At 55.4% G+C, this 25,242-nt stretch overlaps 1 protein-coding gene across 1 annotated transcript in view; it reads left to right on the top strand.

Annotated features, from left to right (window-relative positions):
* Positions 1-25,242, top strand: part of RHBDL3 (rhomboid like 3) — a 43,483-nt gene that overhangs the window by 9,567 nt on the left and 8,674 nt on the right. The window contains exons 3-7 of the mRNA XM_004593878.2: positions 5,840-5,998; positions 9,128-9,352; positions 13,687-13,835; positions 18,078-18,190; positions 23,701-23,801. Coding sequence (XP_004593935.1) covers positions 5,840-5,998; positions 9,128-9,352; positions 13,687-13,835; positions 18,078-18,190; positions 23,701-23,801 — 747 coding nt within the window. The remainder of the gene's footprint in view (positions 1-5,839; positions 5,999-9,127; positions 9,353-13,686; positions 13,836-18,077; positions 18,191-23,700; positions 23,802-25,242) is intronic.

Genomic DNA, 25,242 nt, shown 5'->3' with positions numbered 1-25,242 from the left:
CCCACCGCTTCCCCCTCCCAGATGAGCTTGGCGCTCCCACTCCCCCACTGCGGAAGGCTGGCTGTCTGCACTTGTCCAACCCCAGCACACCAGCCCTTCCCAGGGCTCATCCTACCTTGGGGGGACAGAGGGGGGACGGTGAGGATGAAAACCTCTGCTAGATTCCAGGTCGCATCTTGTGGAGACTTTTAACCAGATGGCAACTGGTTTGTGGGTCCCAGGCAGCTGCTCGTGAGCTCCTTCTCCGCGCACTTCCAGCAGCGGGGGATGGGACGTAGGGACAGGACGCACATTCATTCAGAAACAGCAGCTTGCACAGGTCCCACATGCATACAGACGTAAGATAAATGTGTTCCCCTCCTTGGCTTGCTGTCGGGGGAGTTCCCGAGCCCGGGCAGCGCGGGTGTGCTCCCTGGACCCTGGCCTGCAGCTGACAGAGGACAAGCCGTGCTGCTGTCCCCGGTGCTGACCAGGCAAATCCCAGCTCCCATGGGGTTTGTTCCCTTCGCGACTGACCGGCTCAGCAGCCCTATCCAGCTGGTCATGGATGCCCCTGTCTCTTCTGGGGCTGAGCGGCCCTTCTACCCTCTGGCTGGGCCTGGACCCCAACGACATCTAGCTCTGCCGGATGACTCCAGCACAGAGTGTCAGTGGCCGGGTGCCCCTCAGCATGAGGCAAAAAGCTGGCTGGAAGCCACTGACCACAAGGTCACATTTTGCCCAAAGGCATTGGGAATCTGCTCTGGACACAGGCGCTCTCCCCCATGATGTATTTCATGCTGCCAGAGGCCCAGTGAGCTCAGAGCTGCCTGAGAGCTGCCCAGCTGAGTTAAGCTGGACGGGTCTCTCCACTGCGAGGCCTCTCCCTGCCCTGGCTATGACTCTGTGCACCACGCCCCTGCAATGGGGGCTTCCTGAGCTTAGCCTGTGCCAGGTCTGTGTTTCATACAATGGCGGAACAGGACAGAGGCAAACGGGGGAAGGGGTGGAGGGCGAGCTGCAAGGCTGGGACCAGCAGACCCAACAGTGAAGGCAGCCTGAACTATTTCCGTCTCCACAGCTGACTCGCGCTCTGACCTTGAACCACTTTCTTTTTCCGTCTTTACCTGCTTCCCCATCCACCCTGCGTCCCAGGTGATGTGTGGTGAATGGCATCAGATGAATGGGGAAGATGGCTGGGCTGGGCTGCCCAGGCTCTCACTGACCACCACATCTCAGGGATGGTCCGGCCCTTCTGCCCAGGTGTCCATCTCTCTGCACCCACTGCAAACTGGGCTGGACCTGGGCCACCAGGTTCCCGTGGCCTCAGTTTTTCCTCGTGAGCTAGAATGATTGCTAATTGTATGAGCTTTCCATGGAGGGTGTTAACCATGCTGGGAGTCTTTGAGAGAGAGGGCGGCACTGTGAAGAATCACATTGGGACCACAGGCCTTGCCCTGCATGGTGCCAGGCTGAGCAGTGCTGTCATGAACTGAGGTTCAGGGTGGCTATACCTGAGATATAGTACTTACTGCACAGATGTCAGTTCCAGCTGCGAGGTTGTGAATCCCGGTACATGCACAGGTCACCGCGTGGAGCTGCTCATAATGACCTTCCCGACTGCGTCTGGGCCTGGGAGGCCCCGCAGCTCCCAGGACCCCGCAATTCTCCCGGGCTGTGATTTATGATCGCTCCCCTGACTTGCCAGATCCCTCTGATAGCATAGCCCTGAATGATCCCAGCCTTTCACCACCCTGCCCCCCAGATAGACACCTCATTCTGACCCCGGAGTTTCCCATCTGCAGCTTACTTATGCCAGAGTTTGGAGTGGGTCATATGTCTGCCTGGGTTGGCTGAGCTGTGGGCTGCTCTTTTCCCGCGTTGATATGCATGGGGTATGGGTGTAAAGCCTCTTCCAGTTTCCTGAAAAAGGACTACTCCTGTCACATGTGCCATGAAGACACTGAGGCAGAGTGGCCAAAGGAGACAGTTAAGAAGGTGCAGCAGCTGGCGGTGGCCCCAGATTTCAATCCTGGGGGCCACTGCTCTGGGTTAGGAGGGCTAAGTGGCCAGGCAGGGCTCTGAGGAGAGAAATGGGAGATGGTGGGGGTGCTTGAGGCCTTGGGCTGACAGGCAGTGACCAGAAGTGACCTGACGGAGAGGATTAGGGACAGAGGGCTCCATCCCAGATGGGGGTGGGGAGGGATTAGCAGTCCTCCTGGGGGAAGAGCCCTGAAAGCTCTTTTCAAGGCAGGTGGGCAGGCTGCCTCCTCCCTCCACTCTGGTTGGATATGACCACCTCTCCGCTCCTCCCCCTCCCCGACACTGAGCCCTATTCAGGAGGCAGCTGTGAATGGGCAGCTGTGAGGTTGCTCCCGGGGCCCATTCACAGCCTGCATGCTCCCAGCTGCTCCCATCAGGTAGTCTCAGGCACTCTTGGCCCACACCTGGTCCAGGGGCACCCCGTGGTCATGGTGGGCAGGTCTGGGGCCTGGACCTTTGGGGTGGGGGGCTTGAGGACCCTCCGCGAGAACAGACTGTAAGTGTAGGGTTGTTTCAGCCAGAGCTCCAGACCCACTTTCCCCCTCCATAGGCTGTCCAGCAGGCCTCAGGGCAGGGTGCATGCCTCCAAGGGGCTGCCTCATACTCACTCCGCCTCCGTCCCCTCCCCCGTTGGAGGGAACGTCTGAGCCCCTGGGAGCTGCTGCCTTGTACCTGCCTCGCCCCAGCCTAGCTCCTTGGAATGCAGCCCCCTTGGTCAGTGAGGCAGCCACGGCTCCGGCTGTGGACTGTAGTGACATAGCCCTGGCCTACAGAGCAGCCATGAGGTCTCACTTGCCCCTTGCATACAGAGCATAGCATCCCCGGAAGCCATCAATTCCTCCTGGGGCCATGGGCTCTACCTCTCTCTGGCTTTCTGAACACTGTCCTCTGGCTCTCTGGAGATCTTTTCTCCCTTCCTCTCCCTCTGCCCCCCGCCCCCCGTCACCTGTGTGCCCCATGCCCACAGTCATTCTCTTCCTGACTGTTGGGTGGTGGTCACAGCGGGTCCTGTGTGTGTTTACAGAACAAGGGCAGCCAGTTCCTAGCCCTGCCACCCCCTCCTTGCAGTCACCAGAAGGATTCACCCGGGCCCTGTTTTTAGGGCAGCCATGACCCGCCCCCCCATTGTCCTGCCTGTCTGGCATGAAAGGTGGCGTTTTGGCAGAGAGCAGCCAATTCGGCTTGATTCCAGCTTGCTCCCTGCAGGCCGGGATTGTGATGTGCTTGGGGGGGGCAGCCCTGTCACTAGAACAACAGCAGGGAGTCCTGGATCAGGGGAGAGCAGAGGAGAGCAGGTGGTTCTTTGTTTGGAGCTGATCCCCTGCCCAGCCCACCACCCTCCCCAGCCTGCAGGGCAAGGGGACTCCTGGGAGGGGCCTGGTGTCTGCTCCCAGCCCAGGCAAAGTTGTGGGCTTCCTCCCCAACGCTAGCACAGTGTGCTGAGCCACAGACCTGTCCCCTGCAGTGCCCACTGTAATCTTCCCAGGATGACACCCCCCCCACACACACACACATACATCCTGGCCATGCGTGGATGCCATGTGGCATGGAGTGGGACCAGGCTCAGCAGTCCCCAGGCCAGATTGGGGTTGGGCGCTGTGGAGTCCCTCCTGGCTGCCCTGGCCTGCTTCCCTCTGCAGGTGCCAAGCAGGTGGCAGCTGCTGCTCCGTCCTCAGGTGACGGACTCTGGTACAGGGTCTGTGCTCACCTTTCTTGGCCTTCCACTCCCCTCCTGAGCAGCCCCTCTGCAGGTCGTGGGGCACTGGTGTCCTAGCAGCACCTAGCTAGTCAGCCGCCTAGACATGGGATCCTGGCTGTGTCCCGGGCCACATGGGTCACTCCAAGTCTCGGTGCTAATTCTCCCATTCTGCTTTCCCAGCAGGTTCTGCTGTGTATGGTGGTTGGAGGGGATCAAAGCAGTTGTGAATGAAAAGTACTTAGAGCAGTGTTTGCCTGCATGTGGGCACTAAGCACAATTAGGTGCTGCTGTTATTCTTTAAAGATGTATTTATTTGAAATGTAGAGCATCAGAGAGATGGAGGGACCTTTCACGCACTGTTTGTGGCAGCCAAGCCATGACCAGGCTAAAGCCACAATCCTGAAACTTCATCTGAGTTTCCCGCATGGGTGGCAGGAGCCCTTTTCTCCCACTCCTGTCGCTGGTGCATTCACAGGAAGCCCGTTTGGAAATGGAACCACCGGGACTTGAGCCAGCCCTGCTACAAACGGTGGCTTAACACCCTCCCTGGCTGCTTTATGCTGAAAGACCTTTTCAGGCGCCAGCACTGTGGCAGAGTCAGTTAAGCCTGAACCTGCATGGCTAACATCCCACAGTTGGTGTTCTGGCTGCTCTGCTTTCCACCCAGCTCCAGGCTAGTGCGCCTGGAAAAGCAGCAGAAGATGGCCCAAGTGCTTGGGACCCTGCCCCCTGCCCTCTTTCCCCTGCCCCCTTCCCCCTGCCCCCTGCCTGGGAGACCTGGATGGAGCTGCTAGCTTTGGCCTGACTCACCCTGGCTGCTACAACCGTTTTGAGAGAGAATTAGTGGCAGGAAGATTTCTCTCTCTGCCTTTCAAATAAATAATAAAAATTTAAAAGCCTCTTTCTGGAGCCAAGGACAGCTATCACTTCTGAGCCCTGGTGTGTGGAGATTGAGGGTGAAAGGCCACGTGGATTGTAAAGTAGGTTCTGACCCACAGAGTTCTGCAGAGAACACTGGGACCCCTGCCGGCTGCTCCGGAGTGCCTCCCACACCAGCACAGGCGATGCACCTGCCTGCAGTGGCCCTTGTTGACCCCAGCCAGAAAAGGAGACACAGCTGGCCATTCTCAGCCTCCCAGTCCCACTCGCGTTCCTTCCAGGCCTGCCTCTTAGGAGCAGAGAGAGATTCTGCAAGTGATCATGGGTGGTGCCCTTGGCTGGCAGGCTGTGTCGGGGTGGGCCCTGGGTGGGCTCTGAGGGAAGAGGGGCAAGGAAAGGAACAAGACCATGCCTTTCCCAGCCATTGCAAATGGGCTGCCTGTGGCTGGCGAGTGGCTAGCTGTGCGTCCACATAGCCCTCGTCTGCCCACCAACTGAACCCATCTTTACCGAGTGCCTGCGCTCAAGGCGCACATGATGGCGACAGCCCCTCCCCCTGGGGCTGTGGCCTGGGGTTGGCATGCGTGTGGAGGAGGGCTGGCCACGAGGCTGTGCCTACAGGGTATAACCTCCCACCCCAGCACGGGTCACTCAGCACGAGCAGTGTGTGCACAGGAAGAAGGGTGACTTGCAGAAAGGAAGAGGTGGGACGTGTGTGCGCATGCGCAGGGGCACACACATGCGCACGCACAGAGGCACCGGGCGTGGAGCTACAGGGCAGGCCCTAGCAGGTCTGAGGTGCCGTGTGAGTGTGGGCCTGGCAGGTGGCGGGCCCCCTGGGCTTAGAGCTTACCTGGTTGGCCTTTCTGTGCCCTGGGGGACTGCCCAGGTCCTGCCCCAGCCCCTGTGGCTCAGCCTCCTCGCGGCCCTTGCCTGCCACCCTGGAGAGTTTTCTTGTTCTTTCGACTGTCCTCCTTCCTGTGTGCCAGGCCCTAGCAGGACCTCAGCGGTAGTCCCCCGCCCCGATATCTTCTCTTCCCAGCTTTTTCCGTTTCCTTGTCTTCCCTTTGCCCCCTGCCTGGATGGTTGGGCCAGGCCATCGTGCAGGGCCCCCTGGGATTGTAAGTGGGCAGTGTCCTGGTCCTTCCTGGGCCTGCCTCTGTTGGCAGAGGAATGGAGGCCCGAGTTGGGGAGTGGCCTGTACCCCCTCTGATCCCACTGCCATCTCTTCTCCCGCAGTTTGACCCTGGCAACACGGGCTTCATTAGCACAGGCAAGTTCCGGAGCCTGCTGGAGAACCACAGCTCTTCCCTGGACCCCCACAAGAGAGAGGTGCTGCTGGCCCTGGCTGACAGCCATGCCGATGGACAGATCTGCTACCAGGACTTTGCCAGCCTGGTGAGTGCTCGCCGCTGGGAGGGGCCTGTTCCAGGGCAGAGGGGTCTGCTGGCCCAAAGCTTTGAAAAGGGTGGGCCTCCACAGATGTCTGTTTTCTGCCTCTGGGTCCTGGGCCCTGCAGCAGCATCAACCCCTCCTTCCACACTTTCCCATTGCAGCAGCAAAGTGGCTGCAATGGTTCCGACCCTTACACCCTCAGCCCTCAGCAGGCACAAACACTGCCAAGGCCCGGGATCTCCCCATCTTACCACATCAGTGTGGGGTGTGATTGGCCCTAATCAGTCAGTACCACGGGGTCCCAAGAGTGGACAGTGTGTGTGCGCGGTTGCATGAACCTGGGGCTATTGCTGGTGGGAGGAGGAGCTGGAGCAGGCCATGCAGACCCTGCCTTACCAGGCTAGCTGGCTGCTGTTCTGAGCTGTCAGGCCAAGGCTGAGGCCCATGAGCCCTGCCTGGTAGACCTTCCTTCCTGGGGGATTCAGGGGGCTGTTGGGTGTGTCAGGTAGTGAGGTGTGCAGTGGAATTCACTGGGCTGAAGCAGGCAGCCCTTTTCCTACCCTGGGATGGATGGGACACCCATGGGTGAGCACAAGATTGTACACAGACAGACAGGGCTGCAGAACAGGCGGCGGGGATGGTTGGCATCTGTGTGCTGAAGAATGGAGGTGAGCGCTGTGCCTCAGCCCCAGCCCCAGCCCAACAGCTGCAGCAAGTGGCCACGGCTGGTGTGCAGGCTAAGAGAGGCATGTGAGCCGGGGGCATCTCCCCTCCAGCTGAAAGCATGGCAGGTGCCTGGTTAGCGCCCGGATGCCTCTGTCCATGTCCTGAGCAGGGACGGACATGGCTCCTGGAGTCCTGTGAGAGGGGCTGCCCTGGAGAGCAGATGAGGGAGGAAGCCCTGGGCTGGGGCTAAAGTGAGATGCACCCAGGTCCTGGGCCACTCCCAGAGCGCCTCCCCCGGCGCTCAGAGCTCCCAGCTCCCCATCAGGACTGCTGCAGGGCTCGGCTGAGATGCAGTCTTGGGAAGTTTTTGCTGCCTCTTAATGTTCTTCCTGTAGGTAAACTCTCTACATCTTTTGTGAGCCTTTCCTTGGCCCCACTTGGTCAGAACAAACCAGCGTTTTCTAGGATGCCAACAGTGCTTTCTGCAGGCCTGGCTCATAGCCCAGGTCTGCGCTGCATCATAACTCAGTGGCCAGGCTTGTCATGCATGTGTGTGTGGGTTATACCCCATTCAAGTTTGTTTGGCCAAGAGCTAAGTGGGAGCTGAAGTCTGGCCTGGACTTTGCTCACCGAAACCTGGCGATAGCAACATTCACCTGGACAGAGAGGTGTGAGTGCCACTGTGGCTGGCCTGGATGCCACAGCTGGGCACGTCTGGCCTTGAGGCCCAGCTCTGATTGATGGACTGATTCATTGCGTTACCTCTGCGGGCACTGATTCCCATCCTCATCTATGGCAGCTCACTGTGCGGGGCCCTTGCTCCTGCTGCCATTTACACTCTGTCTCCCCTTGTGAGCTCCATGAGGCCCATGGTTGTGCTTAGGGCTGTGCCTGGCACAGCTGTAGGCATGTTAAGGCTGAGGTGGCTGGTAGGACTGCGTGCACACACATGAGTGTGCTAGTGTTGGCTCCATGCCCTTGGCATCCTCCAGAATTGGCAGGGACAAGGATGAGACTTGCCGGAAAATGACTGGCCAGCGTCATTGTGAATGCTTGTGGCCCCTGGTTGTTCTCATAGAGCTTCTAAGCCACGGGGTAGAGCTAGATCCCGGCCATGTGGCCATGGAGGGGACATGGCCCTCTCAAGGAGGAGGGACTCTAGAGGGTAGATACAGAAGGAGAGCAGAGCTGGGAAGGGCGGTTACCTGCAGGTGCTGCTGTCCCCACTTGGCCTGTCCTGTCCTGGTCTGCTCTCGGCTGTCTTCCCTCAGGCCAGGGATCCTGGGCTGAGTCACCCCCCTCGCCCTGTTTGGACTGCTGCCTGAAGGTTCACCATGAAGTCCACTGCTGGGCCTGCAGTTACAGACTGCACTGATGATCCCCACGCCACAGCTGCGGCCTGCGGCTAGGAGAGGTTTGTCTTAGAGCAGGGCAAAGGAAGGTTTCTGTTGCTGAGGGCCGTGTGGATATTTATAACACCATGCCGCAGCCATGTGAAATTACTAACTTGGAAATTAGCCTGCTGCAGATTGAATGCCCTCTCCTGCCTGTGGCTGTCTTGGCAGGGCCAGACCCAGTGGTTTAATGGGCTTTCCACACTCATGGGCCAGCCAGGCATTCCCTACCCCAGATCTTCAGTGTAGCCATGGAAGGCAGGTGGGAGACGACAGAGCCTTCTGAAAGCCAGGAGCCAGCAGGCTTGCAGCCCTGGAAGAGGCAGCCAGGGCAGCCAGATATCCACTGGGGGTTGCAACAGCAGCCTGGGGCTACTGAGCATGGGAGGGCTGTCCCCCATGCTGTCCCCAAGAGGGCTTTGTGCCCAGGCCTTGGGGTCTCAGGCTGTACAGGTTCTGTGCACCATCAAGAGTGGTGACTTTGCCAGCACAGCTGGGGGTTCTGTCTCTAGGGATGATTCTACAAAAAACTGGCCAGAGGGCTCTCTCCAGGTTGGAAGCTGGCATGTATTCACTTCCTGGTTCTCAGATGCCACCTTCTCCTGGAAGCCCTCCCGGCTACCTGGGAAACAGATTGGGCTTCCTCTTAACCATCATCTTCAATGGTGACTGCTGCATCTGATTTTGCCTTCAGTGCCACTGTGTACCCTGTGTCTGGTAAGGGGCCTGGGGTGTAGTACCTGTTAGTAGACAGGATAAGCGGGTGCTGGATGCAAGCACATGCTCCAAGACCTTGCTGTGTCTGAACTGGGTGGCGTCCCAGACCTTCCTGTGCCTCACTTTGCTCATCTGGCATATCTGGGGTGTTTATGGAACAGGCCAGCCATTGCACACCCCCAGTGAATCAATGCCTGCGAAATACTAAGAGTCACTGCCTTATAGGTACACGCTGCTGCTCATGAATTACAACAGGGGGTTGAGACCTCTTAGGAACCTGCCAGCCACAGGGGAGGTGGGGAGACAGCCTGGAAGCCCCAGCTCTGACCTCTGCCCCACCACATTTCCTGTACAGATGAGCAACAAACGTTCCAACAGCTTCCGCCAGGCCATCCTGCAGGGCAACCGCCGGCTCAGCAGCAAGGCCCTGCTGGAGGAGAAGGGGCTGAGCCTCTCACAGCGGCTCATCCGCCACGTGGCCTACGAGACCCTACCCCGGGAGATTGACCGCAAGTGGTACTACGACAGCTACACCTGCTGCCCCCCGCCCTGGTTTATGATCACAGTCACACTGCTGGAGGCAAGGATGAGGGCAGGGTCGGGTGGGAGGGACTGCCCAACTCTGGGGGAGCACCAAAGGAGAGGCCCCTGGAAGCTGTCAGAGATAAGGGGGTGAGGGACTCTTCTCTCTCCAAGAGAAAAGAGTTGTTGTTAATGCTAGCGAGTCCCCCTAGTGAGCAGTGTTGTCGTGAGCCTGGACAGGAGATCCCTAGGTGGTCACTTCAAACAGTGTTCACTGCACCACTGTGGAAACAGGCAGCCCCGTGTTGTTGGTTGACTGTCACTCCTCCCCAGTGCATAGCATCGAACAGCCCTCCATTCCCCTGGTTCTCCCTTCTCTCACCTGAGACCTTGTGCCAGTTACCAGGGGAGGGCAGCTGTGGGTGCTTTCTCGGCAAGAGAGTGACATCAGGTGCATCTGGAAGGGATTTAGAGATTCATTCACGCCCTGCATGCCACCAGCTCCACAGGTGCAACTGGCTGCCCATGCCTGGTGGAGCTGTTCATTCTCCTAGCCCCTCAACCCTGTAACCTGTACCGCTACCCCAACCCCAACCCCTGAGGGATGCCCGACTTACCTTTGGCACTTGAGTGCATCTGCCATGTCTGCCAAAGGTGAGGGCTGTCCCCTCTGCACCTGTTCCTGTAGCGTTCCCGCCCAGCCATTGGACAGGCTGGCAAAGCGTCCTGGCACATTCTTCCCCATCTTGCTCTCCCCGCTAAATCGGCCTGGCTGGTGGCCGTGACCGCATGCAAGCACGTATGCCGGTGAGATTTTCCTGAGACATTCTTGGGCTCCTCCTCCAGCCTCTCCCTGTGATGGTTTATGTATTAGTTTCTGCTGGAGGACTGAGCAGCTTTGGCTGCAGGCCACCCACATGGTCTTAGATGGACAGCAGGGCTCCTCTGACAGCCCAAGGGAATACAGCTGCAGGGCCCATGCTGAGCCCAGGAGGTTTTAACCACACACTAACTATAGCCTGCTCTGTGTGGGCCAGGTATGGGGCTATACCTTATCACTCTGGGATTATTATTATTATGTTACTGTTATTATTTATTAAGATTTATTTATTTGAAAGATAAAGTAGCAGGGAGTCAGATAACTTCCACCCACTGGCTCATTCCCCAAATGACTGCAACAGTTGCTGCTGGGCCAGACTGAAGCCAAGAGCTCAGATCTCGGTCTTGGCCTCCCGCGTGAGTGGCAGGATCCCGAGCACTCGAGCCATCCTCCATGGCCCTGCAAAGCCCATGAGCAAGAAACTGGATTGGAAAGAGAGTAGCTGAGGCCCAAACCAGCTACTCTGATATGAGTTATGGGTGTATAAGGAGTGGGTCAACATGCTGAGCCACAAATGATTTTTAGAAGTTTTTATTAGAAAAAAAAACATTGATTCAGAAGACACAGAGAGCGCTCTCATCTTCTGGTTGAATTAGGGAATTAGGCTAGGGAATTAGGCTAGGGAATTAGGCTAGGGCTGAGCCAGTCCGAAGCTGGAAACCAGGGACTCAATCCAGGTCTCCCAAGTACCTGAGCCATCACTTGTTGCCTCCCAGGGTGGGTGAGAATAGGAAGCTGCAGTGTGGAGCCGAGTGATGACTTGGACCCAGGCACTCCGATATGGCACGCAAGCATCCCAACTTATGCCAGATGCCTCCTTATCAATGTTGTTAAAAAGATTAATTTATTTGAAAGTCTGAGTTACAGAGAGAGAGAAAGAGAAAGCGAGAGATTGGTCTTTCATCTGCTGGTTCACTCCACGACAAGCAGAAACCAGGAGTTTGGCACTCCATCTGGGTCACCCAAGTGGCCCCAGAAAAGGCCTCAGTGCTTGGGCCATCCTCTGTTGCTTTCCCAGGCATATCAACAGGGAGCTTGATTGGAAGTAGATTTGCCATCATTACAGGTGGCCGTCTAAATTGCGGTGCTACAGAGTGACCCCACTCCCACCCCACCTCTTGACCACTCTGGGAGTTAGCACCAGAGGCGGCCTCAGATGAAGAAAGGGGACACTGAGGAATTCAGATCCTTTGTTTAAGTTGATCCGAAGAGGCCAGGTGTTGTGTCCAGATTGGTTCACATTTCTAGAATCCTCAGCTACCTAAACTTGAAACTAGAAGCAATTGGAAAACGCCCCAGTGACTAAAATAAGTACCTCAGAAGCCCTATGCGCAAAAGCTCAAGGCCTTATCTTTACAGTTCTACTAACCTCATTCTCAGATTCCGTAACAGAAAAAAGGAGGGCTGGGAGAAGCAACCAAAAGAGGCCCAACAGCAGGCAGGCAAGACGTGACAGCTGTGCACCGTGGGATCGAGCAGCTCAGAGCTGACCTGGCTTGTAGAGAAACAGATTTGGAGCCATGTAGAGGTGTGCCAACCTCATCTTCCTCATTTGCCAGGGAAGATGTCACTGGTAGAGCCATGCTTCAGCACTGAGACCTCCTTAAGCAGTGATATCTGTGAACTGATTTGATGAAGAGCCCAGGGAATGGGGCTGACGAGGTGGTTTCACTGCTACTGCGGATGCCATACTCCCTGCTAAGGCATACTGGGAGGCAGCAGATGAAGGCCTGAGTATTGGGGTCCCTGTCACCCATGTAGGAGACCCAGCTGGAGTTCTGGGCTCCTGACCTCGGTCTGCCCCAGCCCTGGACATAGCCAGCTTTTGGGGAGTGAACTAACATGTGAAAGCATGTATTCTCTCCGCACTCCTGCCCATCAGCTGTCTCACTCCACCTCTACCCACCTCCCACCCACCGCTCTACTTTTTGAGTATATGAATGAAAGTAGGCAGCACTTTTTAAGAGCACAGGGACACACGTGATGCATTTTAGAGAGATTTACAGAAAAGCAGTGAAAATAAGTACCTGTTTAGGATTTAAAGATGGGTGCTTTAGTCATCTGCAGGGGTTGGGGGAGGATTGTTGCTGAGGAGGTGAAGAAATCCTAGTAACACAGAGACAGCGTGGCAGTTCCTCAGGAAGTTAAACAGAGCTACATGTGAGCCGGCAGTTCCGCTTGGGAGCAGACTCCCGAAGCTTTGAAAGCAGGACCTGGAGGAGCATGGCAGCATGATTCACAGCATTCAAAAGGTGGAAGCAGGGGCCAGCCCAGGGGCATAGTGAGTGACGCCACCACCTGCCGTACTGGCATTCCTCACTGGTACCAGTTCAAGTCCCAACTGCTCCACTTCCACTGTAGCTCCCTATCACTGCGCCTGTGAGAGCAGCAGAGGATGGCCCAAGGGATTGAGCCCCCGGACCTATGTGACAGACAGACCTGAATGAATCTCCTGGCTTTGGACCAGCTCCGGCTGGCTGTTGCAGCCCTTTGCAACATGAACCAGTAGATTAAAGGTCTGCCCCCCCTTCTCTTTATTTCTCTTTGTAAACCTGCCTTCCAAGTAAATAAATATATCTTTTTTTTTAAAGATTTATTTATTTTTATTACAAAGTCAGATATACAGAGAGGAGGAGAGACAGAGAGGAAGATCTTCCATCCGATGATTCACTCCCCAAGTGGCCACAATGGCCGGTACTGCACCAATCCGAAGCTGGGAACCAGGAACTTCCCTCCAAGTCTCCCACGTGGGTACAGGGTCCCAAAGCCTTGGGTCGTCCTGGACTGCTTTCCCAGGCCACAATCAGGGAGCTGGATGGGAAGTGGAGCTGCCGGGATTAGAACCGGCGTCCATATGGGATCCTGGTGCGTTCAAGGCGAGGACTTTATCCGCTACGCCACGCTGCCAGGCACGTAAATAAATATATCTTAAGAAAAAAGAAAAAAGGTAGAAACAACCCAAATGTCCATCAACAAACAGATGGATAGCAGAATATGGTGAATGATTGCAAAGGAATATCATTTAGCTTTCGAAAAGAAAGAATCTGACACACACTACAGCCAGAGGAGCTCAAGGGCATGACACTGAAAACATGAACCAGTCCTGAACAGGCAGACCCTGCAAGGTTCCATCGTGAGGCACTGACGGGAGGCTGATTGATGGAGATGGCAAGCAGAATGATGGGCATCGGGCTGGAGGGAGGAGGCTGTGCAGGTGTACTGGGTGGAGTTTAGGCACTTCATCCCAATTATTTAAAAAAAAAAATTAGCTCATGTAGAATAGTTCATCCCCCCCCCCCAAAGCAACAGGGGTGAGTTCTAACCAAAATGAAAGGTTGAGAGTCCTCTAAATGCTGCCTGCTGAGCTAGTGTGACCAAAGACACTGCTGACAGTGATGTATCCATTTGCCATGAAGTAATCCAGAAGGGGCAGGAGCCGGCTCCATGGGTTGGGGGCCTCCTGGGCAGGCTCGCCCTCTCACAGGCCTCCCCTTTTGGGTGACCCATTGCAGGTGGCCTTTTTCCTCTACAATGGGGTGTCCCTGGGCCAGTTTGTGCTGCAGGTGACTCATCCCCACTACCTGAAGAACTCACTGGTTTACCACCCCCGGCTCCGAGCGCAGGCGTGGCGCTACCTGACCTACGTCTTCATGCATGCGGGGTAAGTATCCACCTTCCCTCACAGTCAGGACTCCCCGCAGAGAAACAAGTGGTTCAGCCAGCCTGGGCTACAGTGTGTCTGCTTAGCTCAGAACTCCACTAATAGCAGAATAAGCCAGGAATGGTTGAAACTGTAAAGGAAAGGGGAAATTGCATAAAAAGCTGCTGGTTAGGGTCTGGTGTGATGGCTCAGTGGGTAAAACCTCACCTGGCACAAGCCAGGATCCTATATGGGCATCAGTTTGTGTCCTGGCTGCTTCATTTCCATCTAGCTCCCTGTTTGTGGCCTAGGAAAGCAGTGGAACATGGCCCAAAGCCTTGGTATCTTTCACCCATGTGGGAGACCTGGATGAAGCTCCTGGCTTTGGACTGGCTCAGCTCTGGCCATCGTGGCCACTTGGGGAGTGAATCAGCGGATGGAAGATCTTTCTCTCTGTCTCCCATTTAAAAAAAATACTTGTGAGATCACAGCAAAGTATTCACAGAAGTGGAGCAACTGTTCTGAGCTTCCCAGCAGCCAAAGTGAACAGGGACATGAGATCCAACCACCACATTCCTTGTCTAAGTGAGGTTCCCCCGTAAGTGAAGTAAAAAACAAGTTGATTGACAGTGTGCCCCTCCCCCGGCAGCCTCCGTCAAGTGAAGGAGTTCTTGGGGAACTGTACCAATCATTGTGGTTTCTGTTGGTGGAGCCCTGGGCACAGTCAGTTTTCACTGATGCCTCAGGTTCAGTCCCTCAGAGGGTGCTGGTGTCAACTGGAGGCCGGGTTCCCCTCGTAGAAACGCTAGACTTGGGCCTGGCGTGGTAGCCTAGCAGCGAAAGTCCTTACCTTGCATGTGCCAGGATCCCATAAGGGTGCCGGTTTGTGTCCTGGCTACTCCACTTCCCTTCCAGCTCGCTACTTGTGGCCTGGGAAAGCAGTCAAGCACAGCCCAAAGGCTTGGAACCCTGTACCCGCATGGGAGACCCAGAAGAGGCTCCTGGCTTCAGATTGTTTCAGCTCTAGCCGTTGCAGCCACATCGGGAGTGAAGTGGCAGACAAAATATCTTTCTGTCTCCTCTCTGTAAAACTGACTTTCCAATAAAAATAAATAAATCTTTATATATATATATATGTAATTGAGAAAAAAGCCTGCCACCGCCTTTTTTTTTTTTTTTTTAAAAGCAAATTAATCGAGAGAAGGAGAGATAGAGAAAGATCTGTCCACTGGTTTACTCCAAAAATGGTTGCAATGGCCAGAGCTGGGCCAGTCTAAAGCCAAGAGCTGGGAGCCTCTTTTGGGTCTCTGATGTGGATGCAGGGGCCCAAGGACTTGAACCATCCCCTGCTGCATTCCCAGGTATATTAGCAAGGAATTGGATCTGAAGTGGAGCAGTTGAGGTACAAACTGGCTCCCATAAGGGATGCTAACACCACAGATGGAGGCTTAACCTACTATGCTGTGACTGGGATGCGGGGGGCCTGGGACACAGGGGCCTGGGACGCGGGAGCCTGGGACACAGGGGCTTGGGCACAGGGGCCTGGGCTTTGAGCTCATGTGACCAAGGAGAGCTCATTTCTGGTCTTCTCATGAGCGGAGACCTGAAGACTGCAGAAAGTGAGAGTTTCCCTGCCCAATCCCGTGGCTGTATACAGCATGGGACCACCTGTCTTGTGTACACACATAACTGCAGCCCTCTGACTTTTCCTGGCTCCTCAGAGTAAGGAAGGAGATGGGCCGTAGCCTCCTGGGCCCTGTCACCACCCTGTGAGGCTAGAGGCAGAGCACCTGCAGCCAGCCGAGGCCGGATGGTGGGCAGAGTCTTTCTCCACAAGAGGGTTTCTGAGGGGTCTGGACCTTACCGGCCACAATGCCAGGTGGGTTCCCCCGGGTCTAGGTTATGAGTACGGGACTATTGGCTGGTGTGATGAAGACAGCACCAGGGAGGTCCCAGCCAGGTGTCCTAGCAGAGACACGCTGGGGGCAGGAGTGACTGGGGCCAAGAAGACGGGGTCCAGATGGGAGGTTTGGATTGGAAAAGACACCCGGATTGGGTTCTCCTCTTCTGTCCCCTTCCAGTTGCAGGCTCTGAGACTTAAAGTCAGAAACATCTGTGCTGGTTTACTCCGTGAATGTCCTCCACAGTTGAGTCTGGCTTAGGCTGAAGCCAGGAGCCGGGAATTCAATCTAAGTCTGCCACGTGCTGCCTGTGGGGGGCCTTCCCCGGGAAGTTGAGGGTCACAGTACAGCCAGGCCTTGAACCCAGGTAGTCCTTTACAGAAGGCTGGTATTCCAACTGGCAATTTAACTCTCAGGCCCAAAGCCCTGCCCCGGCACATCTTACCTGTACAGTCCTCGGTGAGGATATCAGTGGATGGTGGAGGTGTCAGGACACAGTCCAGTCTGTTGGCACACCCCCCCCCCGTGTGGCCTCCACAGGCCAGCCGAGCCCGCAGGCGGCTCCTGAACCCTGGGTGCCTGCTGGTCCACACTGCTCCTCTGTGACTTCAGCCATCCCCAGGGAGCTGTCCAGCTGCCGTGGCCTCAGGTTAAATAAGATAATGGATATGGGAGTGCTTGGTAAACATGAAAGCCTCACATTGATTTAGTAATAACAGTGTTATAGTCTTTCCTGGTAATACATGGACTTGGCTAGATACCCACACACTTAGCAACAAGCTCTGGTCAGAGAGTTCTCATGGAGTGCAGAGGAAGACATTCACAAGGTAGGGAGCACCATGTCCCCCTGACCTCAGGGATCTGGAGGCAGGTGCTCCAGGAGGGAGGGGATATTGAGGGGCAGGACCTTGAATTGCTAACCTCCAGGAGATCTCTTTAATGCTTATACCTGATTTTGTTGTTTTGTTTTTGTAAGGTTTGTTTATTTATTTATTTTTTTGAAAGTCAGAGTTAGGGCCCAGCATGAAAGCCTAGCAGCTGAAGTCCTTGCCTTGCACTTCCTGGGATCCCATATGAGCGCCGGTTCTAATCCCGGCAGCCCCGCTTCCCATGCAGCTCCCTGCTTGTAACCTGAGAAAGCAGTTGAGGATGGCCCAAAGCTTTGGGACCCTGCACCCTGTGTGGGAGACCCAGAGGAAGCATGAGGCTCCTGGCTTCGGATCAGCTTAGCTCCAGCCATTGCGGCCCCTAAGGGAGTGATACAGCAGATGGAAGATCTTCCTGTCTGTCTCTCCTCCTCTCTGTAAATTTGACTTTTCAGTAAAAAATAAGTAAATCTTTTAAAAAACCAGAAAGTCCAAACCCAGCGCGGTGGTCTAGAGGCTATAGTCCTCACCTTGAACACGCCGGGATCCCATATGGGCACTGGTTCCCATACAGCTCCTTGCTTATGGCCTGGGAAAGTTGAGGACAGCCCAAGGCCTTGGGACCCTGCACCCACGTGGGAGACATGGAAGAGTCCCTGAATCCTGGCTTCAGATAGGCTCAGCTCCAGACATTGTGGTCATTTTTGCAGTGAATCATCAGACAGAAGATCTTTCTCTCCATCTCTCCTTTCTATATATCTGACTTTGCAATAAAAATAAATACATCTTAAAAGGAGAGAAAAAAAGTAGAGGGAAACAAAAAAGTCAGAGTTAGAGAGAGGAAGAGACAGAGAGAGGCAGGTCTTCTATGCTCTGGTTTACCCTCCAGATAGCCGCAATGGACAAGGCTCGACCAGGCCAAACCCAGGAGCTAGGAGCCTCCTCCAGGTGTCAGGAGCCCAGGCACTTGGGCCATTGTCTGCTGCTTGTCCCAGGCCATGAACAGAGAGCTGGACTGCAGGGGCAGTCACTGTCTAAAATCAGCCCCCAAGTAGGATGCCTGTGTTGCAACAGCACTCACTGTAGTTGTCTCAAGAGCCTCTTTGTCTTATAAACACCAGAGAAGCGGAGCAGCCAGATGGTCTACTGGAGGGAGCTGGCCTGGCAGATGAGTGACCTGGGCTGTGGTCCCAGGCCGGCCACCGGTTGGTTGTATGACCTACACAGGTCACTTCCTTGTGTCTTGACTCTGGTTCGTTCCGCTCGCTGTAGCAGTGGCAGTGGCAGTGGCAGACACTACCGGTCCCCACCCCCGTCCTGTGTGCTGCTCGTGTCACAGCTGGGAGGAACTCCGCTACCCACGTGATCCATCTGCCTGTCCCTCCTTGCCCCAGACCAGAGGTAGAGTTGGTGCTGTCCGCATCCATGCTGCCAGCACCCCAGTATGGAGCATTCATGGAGCAGACAAGTGAAGGAATGTGGTTTCTGTGTCGCAGGATAGAACACCTGGGCCTCAACGTGGCACTGCAGCTGCTGGTGGGTGTGCCCCTGGAGATGGTGCATGGAGCCGCCCGCATCGGGCTTGTCTACGTGGCTGGCGTGGTTGCAGGTAGGTGGGTGTCCTTAGTCCTCTGTCTGTAGTGTCAGTTCCCCAGGACTGACACTAGGCTTCCAGACCCTAGGCTTCCAGAACACATAGAAGAGCCCCATTATCAAAGCTCCTGCCGGCTGGGGTTATCCCGAGGGCTGGAAAGGGGGCTGCCACCCAGAGAGAATGGCATCTGGGGGTACAAGGGCCGAGAGAACAGGATATAGAATGGACAGGCAGACTGAATTTCTGTTTCCCTATTGTCACGCTGTTATCAGGTGACCTTAGGGTTAGGCCCTGGGCCTCTCTTAACTCCCAGAAGGAGGGGCTGGGGAGACTTGCCTGTGGGATTGTTGGGAGGGTGGACTGAGACATCAGCCCCCCAACCTTGGGTAAAACCTGTATGCTTCCCAGGCCTGGGGCAGCCCTGTACCCTTCGCTGTTAACAGGAGATCCTGGCTTTCCCAGTTCGGGGGCCTCTGGCTGAGTGGACACACTGGGGTTGTGGGAGGTGGTCAGCGCCTACCACCTTCTCCCCTCCCCAGGGCCACCAGCTACAAAGCAGGGAGATTTCCACGTGGAAATAAACTCTCCTCCTCCACCCCTCCAGCCCCTGGGCTTCCCCACAGAGGGAGCTCCATCATGACACTGGCAGCTCCATGCTGGCTTTTTTAAAGCAAGGTTTGCCACCTCAGCTCTTCAGCTTGACAGCCGGGCCCATGGGAGCTTTGTGTGTGTGTTTAAGTAAGATCTTAATCCTTTCTGATTGGCATTAAAATTGTCATCGCGAGAGCCGGCCAGTGCCGGCCTTGTAAACAGAGACCCTGCGAGTCTCCAAAGGGGACTGAGAAATCCCTAAGCGAAGGGACCGTCTCTGCCCCCACACAGTCTGCCTTGCGATCCTCCAGCCCAGAAAGTTTCCCCACCCCAGCACCGTTGCCTTCCCACCTCTGCCACTTTGGACATCGCCCATGGCCTCTTCCCCCAAATTCCCATGGCCATATTCTCCAGCCACGGCCTAGTGACTGTCTCCATTTGCCCGACTTGCGCAGGCACCCCATGCAGCTCCCTGGGCCTGGCGTCTGGGGCTTGGTAGCTGCTGCATGTTCCCTTACCTCGGTGGCCGCAGTCCCAGATGTTAAATGGCGAGGAACCGGGAGATGACTCAGCTCATAGTGCCGCCCACTGCTTGTGTCCCATTAGGCGAGGAGTGCTGATCATCTGAAATACAATGTGAAATGACTCAGATCTTGTCCAAACCAGGTGTCTTGCAGTGGGGAGACAGTGTAGGCCAAGTGGGGACAGGCATAGACAGAAGCAGGGTGAGGCTGTCTCAGGCACACCCTTCTGAGTCATCAGTTGAGGTAGGAGGTCACTCTGGTCACCATGGAGCACGTCATTGATCACCCAAGGCTGAGTTGATTGATCTGCTGGCGTGCCTCCTTGGAGAGGGATGCCCATTTGCAGATGGTCAGAGCCTGAAGGCCAGCCCGGAGTTATCAGTGCCCATCCTGTGTGGGTCTATATGGACCCCACATGGCCCCCATCCACCTGGCGTGTATACAGCTTAGAGGTGAGAGGACCTGCTTATGAAGACACCACTTGTCAAGGCCAGAGCTGGGCTTGCACCTCAGTCTGAGATCTGGGATCTAAACCACTTCCGTAGCATGAGCAGAGTAAAGTGGGGGACCTGTTCTCTTGTGGAAGTCAATTATTGTCAACAGCCGCAGGAGGCCTCCGTAGGTCCTTGACCCTCCTCTGATCCTCTGTGGTGAAAGTGTTCCAAACCGTTCACCTTTGGGGACCATGGCAGTGAAGCCCCTGCTGAGGACCTGCTGTGCTCCAGGCACGTGACAGAAGGCTCACTGATGTGATCACCTGCTTTCATCATAGCAGCCCTGGGGTGTGGGTGGCAGCACCCCACTCCTCGGGGGTTCAGAGGAGTGAGGTAGCTCACTCCATTTCCTCAGCCAAGGAGTGGCTGAGCTGAGGGGGAGTTATGTGTCTTGAAGCCAGCGAGCATGACTGCAGCTCACAGCTCCAAAGCAAGAACACCTTCCGTGCCTCAACGACCAGATCGTGGACTCCTCCCCCAGCTTCTGTTGTAGATGATTCTGATTTTAAGCCACAGGAGTGCATCCCCTGAGCATAGCACACAGTGCAGCACATCTTAGGTGATAAATATTCATAGAATGAATGGAAGAATACAGGAGTAAAGTTACGTTACTTAAAGATAGGATTTCTGCTGGATTTTTATTCAGGGTTTTTCCTTTTGCTGGCCCAAGAAGATGTTGGAGAGCACCTGCTTGAAAGCTTTCCAGGCTGAAATTACCACACCTATGTATCATAGTAGTTACCAGCTGATCTACTAACTGCCTTGGAGTCAGGCCTTTTTCTGGGGGGGAAGGGGGTCGGTAAAGGAATGCATAGCCCTAAGTAGAATCCATCCGTTGGTCTGCATGTTGCAGAAGTGTGGCGTAGCAATATACTTCGCCATTCTCTTAGTCCTCCGCACCCAACCACGGCCTCTGTGGACATCCTGCTGGCCTATGGCAGTTGTCCATTAGGTACAGAAGAGCTCTGTGCAGCGGCCCTGCCCACCCTTGGGCATGCTCTATGCTGTATTTCTGTCGGCACCCCACCCTGCCAGCTATGGCTCTGATCTCCCCTAATCCTCTGGTCCAGGGCTGAACTGCAGAAACAGCAGGAGGTCTCCCACTACACACGTGGGGCCTGTGGAGCGTGTGGGGCCAGGAACTGAGCCCCAGCCCCTGGCTCTTTTGTGAAGACCTGGATCATTGGCCTCCTTCATGGCAAAGGGATATTTAAGGTCCCCCCTGTGTGCAACAAATTCTGCTCCCCGGGCCCCCATCTTCTTTCAGTTAGAGCAACTCCCTGAGTTCTGCCCCATGGACTGGGGCGTCTCCAGAGGGTTTCCTTGGAGAAGAGAGTTCTGGAATAGGCGTGTGGCACAGTGTAAGATGCCACGTGGAAAGCTCCCATTCTATATCAGACTGCCTGACTTCAAGTCCCGGCTCTGATTTCAGTTCTGCCTTCCTGCTAAGGTGTGCCTCTGGAGGCAGTGAGTGGTGGGGCCCCTGTCACCCACAGGGCAGCCCCAGAATGAATTCCAGGCTCTGACTCAGCCCTAGCTGTGGTGAGCGCTTGGAGAATGAACCAATGGGTGGCGATCTCTCTGTGTGTCAAATAAATATTTTGAAAAAGAAAAAGTAACGCTAGTGCTCAAAACTTGGAAAACCTTTGACCTCATCTCCCAGATGTGAAAACTAAAGCCCAAAAAATCCGGAGGCTGTGCCCCAGGTCACACAAGTATACAGCCACAGCCCCATTCTGTGTATTTTTTCCTGCCATTATCATTTAAGCCAGCCCCTGGGCCTGAGGTCAAGACAACAAACTCTGCTGGGGTGAGTGAAGGGTCAGTGTGTGGGCAGGGTTGGAGCCTGGCAGGGACCCCTCCTGGTGGGTCAGCCCAGGGTGGGGTAGGAGAGCTAGCTCTGTGTGGACTGCATGGGTGTGCACACATAGGGGAGGCCAGGCCCTGCTCTGTGCAGCTGCTGGGAAACCCTGTCTGCTTGTGGCCAGCATGGGAACCCTTTGTCATGCAGCTCCCACTGCCTTTCCCTGGAGCCTCTCTGGAATTCCCCCCTCCCCTGTTATATATGGCTGACCCCACAGCCAGGCCTTAAAAAAAGAAAGTGAAAGAAAGTTTTCTGACAATAGATCAATATCTAATTAAAGCCAGAGAAAAGCATGAAGAGAGGAAAGATTTATAGTGGCCCTGGGAGGGCAGAAGGACATGGGAAGCCTGAGCTGGGGATGGCTTGGATTTTTTTCTCAGGGAGATTCCATCCCCTCCCCTCCCATCCCATCCCCAGGGATTGGTCGTGGGGCTCTCTTCCCCCTGAGGGGTCTCCATGAACAAAGAAGCCTTGAGTGAGGTGGGGGCTGGCTAGACTGGTTCCAGTGGAAGGGCCTCCACTTCAAGTCCTCAGGTGCCCTCACATGCCCCCTCCACAGATACTGCACCTGCAGGCTGCTTCCTGCTGTCCCTCCTCTCTCTGGCAGCTAATTGGCCCTCACGCCTGCGGGCATTTCCCCGCTGGCCATCCTCCTCCTGGCCTCTCAGCCCTGGGCTCTACCTCCTGGTTATTTTTAGTCTCCTGTGTCCTTCCCTGGAAGCCAGAGCATTGATCACACTTAAATGAGACCAGAACAATAAATTTCCCATCTCTTCTCTACCCAGCTTTCCCTTCCAGCACAAAAGTTTGCCATCTCCTCCTCAGCAGGCAGGCCTCCACACTCCTTTCCCCAGGAGAGCATGACATCATCTCCTTCCTCCTAGGCGCTTTGCAAGGACGTTTTTTCCTCCCTGGATGCCCACTCTTGGCCTTCTGTGCTTCAGCCTGGCTGCAGTGAGATGGGGGTGAGGCTTCCAGGCGCAGTGAGCAGAGGGGTGAGGAAGAGCACAGGGTTAACTTCCCTGTGTGCTGTCAAGTAACATGGATGACGGGGAAGGCATCTGGCCTGGCAGTGAAGAGCCTGCTCAGGATTCCCATCGCCACCATGCACCTGATTCCAGCTACTCTGCACACCCTTGGGGGCCAACAGAAAATGGCTCAGGGACTTGGGTCCCTGCCACCCAAGTGGGAGACCCCGGCTGAATTACAGGCTCTCAGCTTGAGCTGCTATGAGCATCTGGGAAGTGACCCGGCAGATGAGAGCTGCTTGGCTCTTTGCCTTGAGTTCAGCTCTTCCCAGCAGGGGCTCCAGCCTTCTGCCTGCGTCTCCACTGGGCTATCGAGAGTTGAAGGGAGAAGTGTGTGACACAAGGCACCCCCAGGGATATGTTTCTGCTGTTGCCGCCATGCTGGTTAGTGCTCTAGAACCTGCTTGAAAGCCCAGCATGATGGCTTAGTGGCTAAGTGCTCACCTTGCAAGCACCAGGATCCCATATGAGCGCCAGTTCATGTCCCAGCTGCTTCATTTCCCATCCAGCTCCCTGCTTGTGGCCTGGGAAAGTAATGGAGCGTGGCCCAAACCCTGGGACCCTGCACCCACGTGGGAGACCTGGAGGAAGTGCCTGGCTTCAGATCGGCTCAGCTCCAGCCATTGCAGCCACTTGAGGAGTGAATCAGTGGACAGAAGATTTTTCTGTCTCTCCTCTGTAAATCTACCTTTCCAATAAAAATAGATAATTACATTTTTAAAAAACCCGCTTGAGGAGGGTGAGATGCTTGACCCAGATATTAGTCTAGGGTCTCCTTTGGGGAAGGCCACTTCCCTTCATTGTGTCTGGTTTCCCATCCATGTTATGAGATGATTGACACCAACGCGTCTTTTAGCCAACCAGTGTTCCTCTAGGAAACTCCTCGGAATCTCCAAGGCACCGTGGAATCTCACTCTGGCCTTTCTCACAGCGCCTGTAAAATCCAAGCCTGGGGTGTGGTCAGGGAGCACAGTCCAGCAGTCTCTTAGAAGTCTCCCTCCCTCTCTGTGTCTTTCTGTACCAGGGTCCCTGGCGGTGTCCGTGGCTGACATGACTGCACCAGTCGTGGGCTCTTCTGGAGGGGTGTATGCGCTTGTGTCTGCCCATCTGGCCAACATCGTCATGGTGAGCATACCCTGTCCCCAACACATCTCTCTCGTGCTATTCGACTGCGATCCCTGGGCCTGGGTGTCCATGTGCTAGAACGTTTCCTCCTAGGCCATCAGACCCACCAGGCTGACCCAGCTGGTGGCACAGTTTGTACACACACACACACACACACACACACACTTCTCTGATGGATCTGTTCTGTTTGCAGTGTGTGTCTCAATAGTCACGGCTTGGCCGGTAAATGTCCTTCTCCCTCCTCTTTCCTGGCCAGTGACTTCCAGAGGCATTACAGTCTGACCACTCAGCCGGCATGCCCCTTGCAGCTCTGCATTCTTCATTTGGGGGGGAAAAAGATCTTAAAGATCATCTCACCAAATAGGAGAGGAAGCTCTGAGAGGTTAAGTCATGTATCCAAAATCACGTTTAAGTCTATGACCAAGTCAGAGCTTGAACTCCCACCTCTTTTCAGCCATTCAAGGGTTTTACTCCTGCCCTGGGAGGCAAGCACTGTATGATTTCTCTCCCTGCTGCCTTTCAGAAAAAGGGGTGGTAAGTGTAACAGTCGAGAGCATAGCGATGATGCCTAGTGCGTCACGCTTCCTGAAGTGCGAGACCTTGGACCAGTTACCTCACTGCTGTGTGCCTCAGTGTCTCATCTGTGAAATGGACTGATGTGCAATAAGTGCAATGACGTGACAACACATGCTTAGTGTCAATTCCCTGATCCTCAGCAAAGAGGCAGGCTGGACTCAGAATAGACAAGGGCACCAGGGAAGCGACTGGGATGCATCGGAGAGAATGCCAGGGCCCTGGGGTTGGAGGAAGGCTGAAGATAAAGGCACAGTCCAGGTGGTACCTGGCTGCCCTCGCCTTATGCCCCCAACCAGCCTAGGAGCCTCCAGACCCTGCTCACCTGTATCCCCAGAGCCTGGCAGAGTGCCAGGCACCCCAACTTTTAGTACAGGAAAGAAGGGACAGTGGGGAAGAAAGGATTCAGAAAAGGCATAGCTTCTCTTTGGGGTCCTCCTCCTCTTACCCCGTCCTCCACCTGCCTGTCTGCTGTAGTGGGTAAGCCGGAGGCTGGGTAGGGGCTCAGGCAGGCTGCTGTTGAAGTCCTTGATACGTCTGAGTTCTTGATTTGCCCCAGCTCCCAGCCCTCTGTGTCCACTGAGAGAACAGGAGAGGTAGGGCAGAGCCTGGGCGGCCACACCTGCAGCTGAATTCTGGTAGCGCTGCATGAGCAAGCGCTCGCTCAGGGGGTGTCAGCACAGGGTCCGGAGCCTGGGGGCTCCCACCCACGCCACCGGCCTGCTGCTGCCTCACATGGTCCTCCTAAATGGGTCATTGCTATCAGAGACACATCTTTCCCCAGCCGAAGCTTTTCTTCCGAATTCTGCCTCCCCTGCTACCCCTCCCCCTGCCCCAGTTCCTCTCAGCCGGGCAGGAAAGGCCTCTT

This window comes from Ochotona princeps, chromosome 17 (genome assembly GCF_030435755.1).
Source record: "Ochotona princeps isolate mOchPri1 chromosome 17, mOchPri1.hap1, whole genome shotgun sequence".
Classification (NCBI taxonomy): Eukaryota; Metazoa; Chordata; class Mammalia; order Lagomorpha; family Ochotonidae; genus Ochotona; species Ochotona princeps.
The sequence above is the reverse complement of the archived record's forward strand: the minus strand, read 5'-3'. Positions and strand labels throughout refer to the sequence as shown.